The sequence below is a fragment of the Arvicanthis niloticus genome, chromosome 21 (genome assembly GCF_011762505.2).
Source record: "Arvicanthis niloticus isolate mArvNil1 chromosome 21, mArvNil1.pat.X, whole genome shotgun sequence".
In the NCBI taxonomy this organism is placed as follows: Eukaryota; Metazoa; Chordata; class Mammalia; order Rodentia; family Muridae; genus Arvicanthis; species Arvicanthis niloticus.
This window is the reverse complement of record NC_047678.1, coordinates 43246017-43258099: the sequence shown is the minus strand read 5'-3', so window position 1 is coordinate 43258099 and position 12083 is coordinate 43246017. Positions and strand designations below refer to the sequence as shown.

At 49.1% G+C, this 12083-nt stretch overlaps 1 protein-coding gene across 5 annotated transcripts in view; it reads left to right on the top strand.

Moving 5' to 3' along the window:
- Zdhhc3 (zDHHC palmitoyltransferase 3) overlaps window positions 1–11497 on the top strand; it is a 46123-nt gene extending 34626 nt beyond the window's left edge. For 3 of the 5 annotated variants that reach the window (XM_034483767.2, XM_076917882.1, XM_034483770.2), the window contains one exon: window positions 8996–11497. In XM_034483767.2, the coding sequence (XP_034339658.1) occupies window positions 8996–9253 (258 nt within the window). In that variant the 3' untranslated portion in view covers window positions 9254–11497. Of the gene's footprint in view, window positions 1–2043; window positions 3540–8995 lie in introns of those variants that run through there. The other 2 variants (XM_034483769.2, XM_076917884.1) reach the window with 1 other exon arrangement.
- Window positions 11498–12083: the final 586 nt, after the last annotated feature.

Genomic DNA, 12083 nt, shown 5'->3' with positions numbered 1-12083 from the left:
CTTGGCTTTGGGGACGTGGTCACCTGTCAGCCCCGATGGCTCAGGGTGCAGGGCACAGGGCCTTCTGTTCTAGTGACCTGGTCATGTTTATGTAGGTTCGGCTGCTTGCATGAGAGTGGCCCTGCCTGCAGCCTTAGCCAACACAAGTCCCTCTTTATTATACACTGAACCCTGTCAGGCATTCTGTCACGCTCCTGTCCTTCCCAGCAAGGCTCTAGACATCGGCTTCTAGAACTGATGTCATGGCTGGATCCAGGAGACATCTGCTTTGAGCCTCTAGGACAGCACATTTTGGTCCTTGCCCATCCCATTCTCTCATCTTCCTGCCCACTCACCTCATGCCCTACAGCCAATTTCTGGCCGTCCGAAGATACCCAGGAGTCTTGAAGTGGTGGTTGTGTGACATTTCTTGACTTTTGTGCTTTGGGTTCTAGAAGATGGGGTGGGCAGCACTTTCCCCTGAATGTGAAAAAGAATCCTGGGGACCCAGATTCAACCCCTTGCTTGCTCCTAGCTTTGTGAGTGCTGCCCACCCACCTTTCGAGAGAGAGCTTTCAGCTGTGGTCTGTGCTTTTAGATGGAGGGCAGCTTCTTCCATGGCTTCAGGTGCTCTGGGTCTGTGGGCCTGGAAGCAGAGGGGGCAGTGCTGCCCACTGCCAGAGTGCCACTGTGAGTTCTAGGTGGTCCTCAGTGAAGCAGAGGGGCAGTGCTGCCCACTGCCAGAGTGCCACTGTGAGTTCTAGGTGGTCCTCAGTGCTTTCCATGGCTTTTAGCCACTCCGTTTCATTGGTAAGAATTCATGTTGTTGAAAAAAGGTTTGGTGTATATTCAGCCATATATCAAACTGATAAATGGGACCAGCTGCTCCATGGAAGACTTATAGGGAGCCCAGATGTGACTGTCAGGCCCTGCCCATTTGGGAAGCACATTTGGTGGTCCCCAGAACATGTTCTGGGGGCAGTAGATAAACTGACAGTCTGGTTCTAATTGTTCTTCCTCATCAAAATTGTTCCTAAACAGAATTGTGTTGTCTGTGACTCGTGGGGAACACATTGTCATCCTTAACTGATGCCCCCTGGGTCCCCCCACCCCCACCCCATTCTTGGCCAAGACTTAAAACAGACAGACAGCTCCTGCTCTTTGCTTCTCTGGCAGCTCAGCTGCTCTATTTGAAGGAGGAAAGAAAACACATATTCTTCCTAGCCCCGCTTTTATTTTTGTTTTTGTTTTTCCTGAGAGTTGGCAGGGAAAGTGGCACAAGCTGGGAGAACTGCCTTGTCCTCCCAGCTCTCTGGGAAGGAGCTCTGGGAAGACCCTCCTTTCCTCCTCACCGTGACTGAGGCTGCAAACTGCCCTCCCTCTAACCTGCACTAATTCTCTCTTCCTCTTGTGATTCCTCTCCTTATCAACTGCCTCTCACTGTCTCACCCTGTCCCTTTGTGTCCCCTCAGCCTGCCCAGCGGCTGCTCCTTGACCCTCTGGGCTGGTGAGACAGTATCAGAGCAGTCACTTGGCCTGCTGCTTGGTTTTTTGTTGTTGGGTTTTTGTTTTTGTTGTTTTGGGGGGGGGGTTGTTATTGGGTTTTGGTTTTTGGTTTTCTTTTCTTTTCTTTTTTTGTTTTTTTTTGTCTGCAAAGTGGTCATTGTATCTTCAGCTGTCCTGTGCGTCTTTACCACACCAACAGCCACCATTAGTTGTCCGAGTTTCAGTCTCATGCATCAAAGCCTCTGCACACGCAGGTGCCTTGGAGCACTTCCTGACCCAGCAAGGACTCAGAACTAGACAGTGTCAATCTTGTTGGCAACAGTGGCCCAGGTGCCTGCCAAGAGCTCACTGTCCCTTCCTCCCCAGGGTCTTGTAAATGCATGCCCACCAGAAACCACTTTTAGTGACACTTCTTATGAGAGACAGAGGAAAGCTGTAGGTAGCTTTACTGCTTTGGAAGGGAAGTGTTGGTGCTGGTCACCTGAGGCATGTGTACATCCTTCCCAGAACTACAGAGGTGGAATGCCTGACTGAAAGTGTGATTGTTCTTGTTTTCAGGGAATAGAACAATTGAAAAAGGAAGAGAGAAGATGGGCTAAAAAAACAAAGTGGATGAACATGAAAGCCGTTTTTGGCCACCCTTTCTCTCTAGGCTGGGCCAGCCCCTTTGCCACACCAGACCAAGGGAAGGCAGACCCGTACCAGTATGTGGTCTGAAGGACCCGACCAGCATTGCCACTCAGACCACATCATGGCACCTCCCATCTGCTCTCGTGAATGTTTAGGCCAAAACTCTTAAAACTTTTTTATGTCTTCAGAAAAATGGCTGAGCATTGCAGAGAAAAAAAAAAGTCCTCATGTTTTATTTTTAAAAAAAAAATCATCCTTTCAATTTTTTGATGACTGGAGCTGCTCTTTTTCCTTTAAAATCACTTCTCTGGCCTCTGTTTCCTCTCTGCTGTCTGTCAGCGTGACTAACGTCGAGGGTGCTGCCCAGGCCCTGCCCCTTCTACTAATTGAATGCCCCCTCCTGATGCTGTGTGTGGATGAACTGATCCAGTAGGAAAGCCAAGAGGGCCCTGACTTCCTCCTGCCCACAGGGCAGCACTGGCACCCGCCCACAGGACTCAGAACCTCATCGAAGATGATGCTAGCCCCTTGAGGCCTAAGGATGGAAAGATTGGGCTGGCACCGTCATAAGGGTCCTTGGGCTCCTGCCCAAGTGGACAGTTTGCCTCAGTCTCAGAAATCGATTGTCAGCCTTGTACTTGATGGGCATAGGTGTACAGAATGATTTGGGGGAGGTGGGAGAGGTAAAGGGGCCTTTGTATTCTCAATCAGCAATTATGTCACTCTGGCTTTTGGGAAGACAATGAAAGATGTTTCCCAGTTCAAAATGCCTTATACAATCACAAGAAGAAAAAAATTTCAGGCAAGCTACAGTTACTTCCTACCCCATTCCCGCCCTTTCCCAGCAAAATGTCAGTCATTCTGAGGGAAACACATGCCACCTGTCAGGATCATCTCATTTTCAACCATGTCATGGGCATATACTTTCTGGAGTTAAAAGTCCTCCAGATGTGCACAGACCTGTGTCTTTCGTGTGTTTAGCCTGGGAAGTGGTTGTAGATGTTAGGTAACATTCTTAGAGTTGCCAGGTAGCCCCTACTCACCTGCTTCTCAGCCTGCCACACAGACGAGCTTTCCCATCAGTAGGTACTGCTAAGCAGAGTCGCACAGGGAGGAGCTAGTCTTGAGCTGGGGAAGGACCAGGGGATATAGGAGGTGCCAGGAGACTACAGCCGGTGGAGCCTGGGCACCATGAAGTCCCTGCACCAGTGGGCTTCAAGGCAATCACCACAGAACTCCCTTCTTAGCTTTTGCTCGGGGTGGGGGTGGGGAGAAGATTTTTCACTCTAGTGAAACTCTAGTTGTGGGTAGGAGGGAAGTTCATGTAGCCCTGTGGTTTTTCAGAAGTCGGTGGGACATTCTGCCTCTTTCCAACTGTCAGTGCTTCCACATGGAAACAATGCAATAAACCTTTTCCAAACCTGCCTCTGCTCTCTCCCCATGGCCGGTGCAGAAGGCCAGGTGGTGTGCGGCTGCAGGGTGAGGGAGTTTAGTTTTGTTCTTACAGGCTATGGATGGCCTTTCTGCCGGCAGAATGCTCAGCATGTGTTGGTGGGGAGGGTGCTCCTTGTCTCCAAGAGGTCAATCTTTCTGGAGTCTAGGGCCAAAGCCTGCCCAGCAGAGAGCAAAAGCTGTGCCAGCAGAAAGTGCCTAGCACCTCTACCCACAGTGCTAGCTGCTACTCTGGGGCTTCTTGTTGATGGTGTCTAGTGATGACAGATGAGGTGACCCTGAGGAATTGGTCACCTACCCTACCTCAGTAGGCTTTAACTTGCCTCTGCTGTGCTGTTTAGGCTGAGATCCTGGGGGGTGGGGGGTATGTAATTTTTACACATAACTTTATATATTGACATATATAGGTTATTTTATATCAAGTTCATAGCATTTGTTCTCCAGGTGCCTTTGAAATTTTATTTATAGATCTCTTGGTATATATGAAAGAGGTGTGGCCTGTTCCAGGTTCAGCTGGCTAGATGGGTCTAGTCTTTACTCAAGTACTCAGGATACGCCTGCTGTGGCAATGGGCAGCTGCACTGCAGCTATGGTTGTTGCCATTTTCTCTCTCTTACACACACACACACACACACACTTTTCCCCTCAAGACTGAAACTCAGGAAATAGCCTTTAAGGGCATTATATGACTGGCTCATAGCTGTCCCCATTGGATCTCTAAGAAATGCAGTAGATGACACTGCAGGAATTTGAACCCTGAAACCAAAGCTCACACTCTAACCAGGCATGCGCCCAGCTTACCGCCCGGGTTCCATGTGAGTCTCTCCCTCTGCATTACTATAGACCAAAGGCCACAAAGTGGATGTCCTTAGTGCTCAAACCACAGCAAAGGGGACTCAAGACAGGACTGCCCCATTTCACTTTCTCTGAAGCCAGCAGCACTTTTCTGCAAGCACAGTGACCAAGGCTGTGTGTCCGCAAGTGAGTGTGCCCTGAGTCTTCCGGTCCGTCCAGATGGAGTCAAAGGTCTTTTTGTCTGTGAGCCTTTGTAACCCATCTCCCAGAATGGTAACTAGATAATGGGAGTGAGGAAGACATGGCCGTTGGGCTGGGTAATCCCACATACTTGTCTATTTCTTCATGTCATATCTGCATATTTGCATGAGCTTGGTGACATGTATACAGTAGAAATGTGTGCCCAGCCTCTCCTTAAAATACTATCTTGTCTTTGTAACACTTGGACCTTACGAGACTTACAGGGCTACGGGGTAGCTAGCCTTTGCTCATTCTGGCTCAGCCACTTTGCATCCTGATGAGAGAAATCTTCCAAATAAGGCAAAGTGCTTAAGAAATACCCATGCAAGACTGGCACCCCATCCTGGGAGGATGGGCTTAGACTCTCCACACCAGACTAAGTTCTCAATTTCTCTTCTTTCAACATGAAGTGCACCAGTTCCAAAGGGTCAACTAGCCAAGGAACACAAGCAGTTCCAGCAAAAAAAGGAGGGCCAGTGCTTTTTTTGCACAATGCTAAGAATCAAGCTCAGGGCCTCAGAATTTACAGGGATGGGTGCTGCAGGCTAGCCCTGCTGCTGGAGGTGGCGGTGGGTGCTGCATCCCGGTTCCTGGGATGCGGTGTCTAAGGCCAGCATGCTCCCACTAATGAGCCATTGGCCCCTTCCACTCTGTTATCTGTGTTTTCTCCCACCTGGAATATATAAAACAGCCACTAATGATCTTTAAACATGTCATTTGAGTTTGTTTTCACCAATGGCACCTTTACTGAAATGCCAGCAAGACAAGGGTAGAACCAAGGAACCAACCTTCCTGTGAGGAACGTCCAGTGAGTTCTCCAGACCCACAGTGTTTGAGCAGCCCAACCACAGACAGTGTTCTGGTCATCATTTTCCACTGTAGCTTCACTCACAGGGCTGGCTATTTCTCTGAAGCCAAGCACGGAGGTGCACATGTGTAAACCCAGTTCGGAAGTGGGGGCAAGAGTGTCCGTTTAGGGTCATCCTTTGCCAGAGAGCTCAGGATTAACCCGTGGTACATAAGACCCTATCTTTTTTAAAAAAAAAAAAAAAAAAAAAAAAGACTTCATGAAGAGCCAGGTACATGTGTGTCTGTAGTCCCAACACTCAGGAAGTTAGGGCCAGAATATGGCTTGAGTTCAGGAGTTCAAGACCAGCCTAGGCAGCACAGTGAGACCCTGTTTCAAAAACAAAGAAAGAACCCACTGAGTAACATGTTCTCTCAAACCTGGGCCTTGGCCTTTCTCCCTCCTCCACTCTTCTATGGACAAAGAAAAACAGAGGTACAGTGTCCGGTGCTTCAAGGTGACATGCTAGAAACCCTCTGGGGAAAAGGTGCCACCACCTCTCCTGTGGACTAAAGGACACCTGGAATTTTTCACCTGGGGTAATGGAGTTGAGTGGCAGCCCGTGTCTAACCTCAGCGTGTGTCCCAACCCCTGCTTGACCATTTAACTGCCAACGTATGGCCTTGGAGAGCCTCCATAAGCCTTAGTGGGTCTCTAAAACATGCCGTCAGGTAAAGTGGTGTGGGCTTTGGTTTGTGTGTGACAGCTGCACGGGAGCTGCGATTTTCCAGTCTGGGTCACCAGCACCTGCCTCTGCCTCTCCTCTGCCTCTCCTCTGCCTCTCTGCCTCTGCCCCCTGAGTGCTGGGATTAAAGACGTGCACCACCGTGCCCAGCAAAGAACCTTTTTAAAAATACATTACCTGCTGAATGATGCATCAGAGTATTTTGGTTATGGGTACATGTATGTTCTGGGTTGCAACAGGAAGATGTTTCATACTGTGGGCTACAGTAGAAGGATGTGAAGCTGCTGATGAAGAGAGCTGGCATCATCTGGTCAGCTCTACAGAGCTTGCTGTGGGGATGCTGGCCAACTCATCTGCTGGCATTGGGGTCCTATTCCAGGAGTTTCACAAGGCCTGAACTCATGGAAGACTCCAAGGCAATATGGTATACCCAGTCTGTCCCACTGTAATGCCTCGGCCCCTTGTTGACTGACTACAGGTGATAACCAAGCAGGAGATGCAGGGTCCTTGCAAGTGAGTTGCTTCTGTTGTCACTGCTGCTATAAAGTATGGCTAGGGGCTGCCGAGGGCAGCATATGTTGTGTTTATGACTTGCAGAGGCTATTAAAGCTCAGGTCTTACCTGATTCTTGTTCTCATTACAAAGCTCATGCTTGCTCCATGGTATAAACACGAAATGGGGACAAGTCCACAGAAATGCACACCATCTGCAACAGTAACAGCACCATGACTGTGTCCTGTGCAAAAAACACTTCTCCGTATGGTACAACACAGGTCGCAGGACAGCCCAGCGTCATGCAATACTGTCACCATGGTTTCTCATTGCCTCACCATTGCAATTTATAGAACTAGTTACTTAGTCTCAACTTTTCATTCCAACTCAATGTCAATTCTGTCTTGGGTTCTCTTGATGTTCGAACTTCTCATTGTGAAATAATTTCAGACTTACAAAACCCAGCAGAATTGTATTATCTTCTGTCTGACAGTCGGTGCTACCAAAGATAAACATCTTACAACAACAAATCCCTTTCTCTTTTAAGAAAGTAATTTGAAAAGAAAAACGAGGAGGGCAGAAGAAGCTTGTAGTCTGCATGGTGGCACACCCCTGTAGTCCTAGAGACTATAGGGTCAAGAGACTAGAGTGGGAAGGTCATGGAAGCCTTGGAGTTTGAGGCCAGCTTGAACTATGCAGCAGACTGAAACCCATTTTCTCTTTAAGAACAAAACTCTTTGACACTTACTGTTCTCTGCCTCGGGAGAGGTCCCACTGCTTGCCTTTTGTCTTCAAGGATTCTACATTCTACTACTTGCCTCTTGACCCCATTTCTATCGGTTCTCAGTCTTAAATTTGTCATGACCTAGATATTTTTTAATTGAGGATCAATTCATATAATGCAATACAAATCATTTAAGTGTATAGTTGGTTCTAAGACACTTCATCAAATTCAGGATAAACCACTTCTGTCTGGTTCCAAAATAGTCCCACCATAGACCTTGGCCCTGGTGAAAACTGTAGGTGGGTTACTCCATGAGCTGTTCGTGTGTCCGGTTAGGCTGTGGCTTGGAGCAGGAAGGGCACTGGTGCGTTACATTTGTGGTTCACTGTAACTGGGAGCACTTGGTGCCGATCCACTCAAGTCCTGGCAGTTCTGACCTTGATGGTTGTGTTAAGTCCATTTCTGGAACGTTTCCCTGCTGTAAAGTGACTGCTGGCTCCTTCAGTTATTGATGTCTCATATGAAGAGAGAACATGAGATCAGATTTTTTGTTTTCCTTTTTTTGGATTTGTTTAAGACAAGATCTCTTTCTCTGGCTGTCCTGGAACTCACAGAGAGCCACCTGACTCTGCCTCCACACTCAGCTAAGGTCAGATTCTTTAACTGATAGCTTTTATAGAGGTCAAGAGACTTAAGTCCCTGGGATGTCATGGGAGGAGTGCTGGAGTAGTGGTGTGGGATGTGGTCAGATCAGTCTGTGTGCTTGTCTCTGCATTACAAAAAGGATATGCCTTATTCCACTTACAGGAGAGAAGTGTATGGAAGAGAAGAATTAGGACCATAGAAGTCTTCCTTGGGGGAAGAGGGTCTTAAGTCATGATTGAGTGCACTAAATATCTGTCTGGGAAACTCAGAAAATTCCCTTAGCTTCCAGAAGAGATGGACAAAGCAGAGGCCAGACTGGGGGCTCAGAGCCTTTGTAAGGATGATATGAATCTGGAGATCTGATCTGTCTGTATCTATAACCGTTTGGGGCTTTTTCCTACCCATCACCCTCTTTCTGTGGCCTGGGGGCCGAGTCACAGCCAGTACCCACAGCAGGTGAGTGGTCAGCTTGGGAGAGGCCATGGGGAATGTCCACCGCATGAAGAGGTCTAACACCAAACCTCACAACCCGCAGTGGCCTGTGCACCTTCTGGTGCCCGCTGCATGTGGCATCTGTTGCTTCTCCTCGCATGTTTGTATCCTGTGCTGTGTTCTCACTCCTCAGCCTTCCCCATGCCAAGCTTGCTGGTCCTACTTTGTGCAAGGGGCCCCTTTCTTAATGGTTTCATAGGTGGTTGTCTAGCTCATGCCTACAGAAGCCAAGATGCCCTTGGCCATTAGGTATCTGGTTCCTGCTCAGTAGCAGACCACTGCCTTTGTAGAAGGGGTCCTGGGGTATGTGGGTGACAGGCAAGTCCAATGCCAGGCCTGCTTATTCTGCTTCACAGTTTCTGCTCTGCCCTGCAGCCCTAAGGGGCTTCCAGAGTGGCCTGGGCCACAGCAAGCTGTGCCATCTGTATTGGACTTCCCATCTCCTGCTCTGCCAAGGCAAAGGGTGTGTTCATGTAGCATGCTGACCTAATGCCCCATTCTCCTTCAGGGCATTGAACGCCTCCAACGAACGAAGCAGCCCAGGGAGCAGTCGGGCAGCTGGAAGTCGGTCCAGGAGGCTTTTGGTGGGGACTTTTCCCTGAACTGGTTCAACCCTTTCACCAGACCTTGTCAACCAGAGACACCCATTGACAAGGGCTTGGTACAGCAAGTGTCATCTCTGTCAGACATGGACAACATGGGAACAGCTGAGAGCCAGTCGGAGGAGACGAAAGACAGGGACTCTGTGGAGGTGCTGGATGAATAGAGGTCATGGAGAATAAGACACCCACAGTGACTGCCACCCTGATGAGTGTCACCAACTCTGTCACCCCACCCTCTTTTCCATTAGGATTGGGGTGAGGGGATGGGAAGGGCAATAGATGATACAGGAGAATAGGGACTTTCTCTGACAGGAAACCTATTAGCAAGATGTGTCTAAAGGGATGGTCACTAACAAGTCTCCAGGCCTGGAGGGGTGCCTGTTCTTTATCCAGAAGGGAAATGGTGATCAGGATGTCGGGGTGGGAGGAGCCACTTCTGCCTCTTGAGGGCTGTCTTGGGGAGGCTGAGGATCTTGGGGAAAGGATGCTAACATCAAGGAAGATCAGGCTGGATAGCTGGAGAGACTCCAGCAATTTCCAGGGCAGGGATTCCTTGGCTGGCTGACTGACTGGGAATCAGAACAAAGGAGGGGCTGCTGAGCCTGCCTTCAGGGATTGGGCTTGGTTGAAAGAGCACCCCATACACCTACACACATGCATATACATGTGCAGAGCCTACCCAAATGGAAACAAGCCTGGGTTATGACAGAACCGCCGTCCTGTAGCTTAGACTCTTCCCTGAGACAGCAGTGCAGCCGGCGTTTCTGTGGCCACAAGCATGCATTCCCAGAAGAGCTATTGAACTCCTGGAAAAAGTGTAGTAGGACATGGGGACAGGTGCAACCAAAAATGGCCTTTTTTTTTTTTTTTTTTTTTTTTTTGCATTTTAGAGCAGCTCCCAAGATGGTGTCTTACAGAAAACTGCATTGCTAGACCTAGTGACACATGCCTTATCCCCGACATTTAGAGCCAGCAGCCAGACCTCTGTTCTTTGAGGTGAGCCTGGTCCACATGGGTCTGGCTACATAGTAAAACCGTGTCTTTTTTGTTTTGTTTTGTTTTTGTTTTTCGAGACAGGGTTTCTCTGTTAGCCTTGGCTGTCCTGGAACTCACTCTGTAGACCAGGCTGGCCTCGAACTCAGAAATCTGCCTGCCTCTGCCTCCCAAGTGCTGGGATTAAAGGCATGCGCCACCACCGCCCGGCAAACCGTGTCTTAAAAACAAACAAACAAAAAAGAACTGCATGGTGGCCAGGACATGGAGACTGCTAAACCAGGGAAGACCCCAGATACTGCTCTCCCGGGATGAGCTTGGACCTAGTCTGCTCACTGGAGCTTGAGGTATCTGGCTGTTACTGGTAGTCTGGGCAACTTCCCATACCCCCCAGCCCTTTGCAGTGGTTGCCGAAGCAGCAGTTTCTGCAGCCTAACCAGTTAGATGGTCTTAAGAAACTCACCCAACTCCCAACTCACACCTTGACCCATTCCCCAGTGTTGCCGGCACTGACCCTGGCAGAGGATTAGATTGCCTCTCTTCTTGCTCTAGGTGAAAGGACACGAGTCCTGGGCCAATGGAACCTGTGGCCTCAGCGACATGAGTCAATCAAGGTACTGTCTCAGGACCCTGAGAAAGGAAAGCTCTGAGGAGCCAAGTGGTAGTCCGATTCCTGGGCAGCATCCTAGGTAGTGCCACAGAGTGTCATCAGGGCTTCGGCATTAGCAGATGTGGCTTACTCCACCCCGTGCAAGTGCACTTCATCCAAGCAGGTCTGCTTTAACATTTATTAACAATAACATGAGGAACCCAAGTTGGCCCTAATGTTGGCACTATGTGGAGAGAGCTGTCTGTCCTCTGGCTGCAGGGGCCCCAACCCCAAACAGACCTGGGTGGCCTATGTGCTCAATTGTAACCGGAGATTTCATACCAGGGGGAAAGCGACTAAGTCCCCAAGGAGCAGCAGTTAAAAGAAGGAAGGAGCTTTGGAGTCAGGATTTGTTAACTGAATGTCCTCACACACTGAGGCTGAACCGAATCACCCTTGGGGACAGCCTGACGTACCTCCCAGACCGCCGCCATTTGTTTCCAGAGTGCTTCTCCTGGAAAGCTTGGAGTGTGCATTTTGCTCTTAGAGGTTTAGGTCTTCCATATTCCTCAGCAAACCCATTACCATGTCAGGCCTCAGCCATACTGCTCTCATGTCCAGGAGGTACTGGACAGCCAGGGTTATGTAGGTAGTAGTCTGTCCAGCCCTGGGCCTTGTGCCTTCACACCAGACACAATGGCTTTCTCTCCATGGCGACTTCTGAGATTCCACTCAGCATCGCAGCTGATAAGAGGAGGCCCAGTGTTTCTGGGCCAAGGATGCTTGCACACCTGCCTCTTGCTTTAAATAAAAGTTCTTTGGTCTACCTCTGTGGCTAGAGGTGCTTTTTTTTTTTTTTGGCAGGAAATCCTAGCCCAAAGCCCTGGACAGCATCCTTCCTCTCAGGTCTAGTATGTAGAACAAGTGTCACACAGACACCAATAGTGTTTTCATGGGGTTACTAACTGATCTTTCTTGGCTCCAGCATAGACAGAGGTCATCCCACAAGCATGTACCAGACATCTGCGTGCCACAGAGGTGGGCATCTGGGCAAAAGGAGTCAGGACTTGAGGTTTTCTGGTTTCGAGTGAATGAAGGAGAGATGACAAGTTTCTATTAACTTGACACAAGCTAAAGGTATGTGAGAAGACACTGAGAAAATGCCTCTGTAAGAGTGGCCTTTACACAAATGTGTAGTGCATTTTCTTGATTGATATAGAAGGGCCAGGTCCATTGTGAGTTGTGCCACCCCTGGGCTGCTGGTCCTAGGTGGTAAAAGAAAACATCATGGGCAAGCCAGTAAGCAGCACTCCAGGGTTCTGCCCTAACTTCCCTCAGAGATGGACGGTTACCTGTGAGTTAGATGCAGTTAACCCGTTCCTCCCCAGGTCGCTTTTGGTCATAGTGCTTTA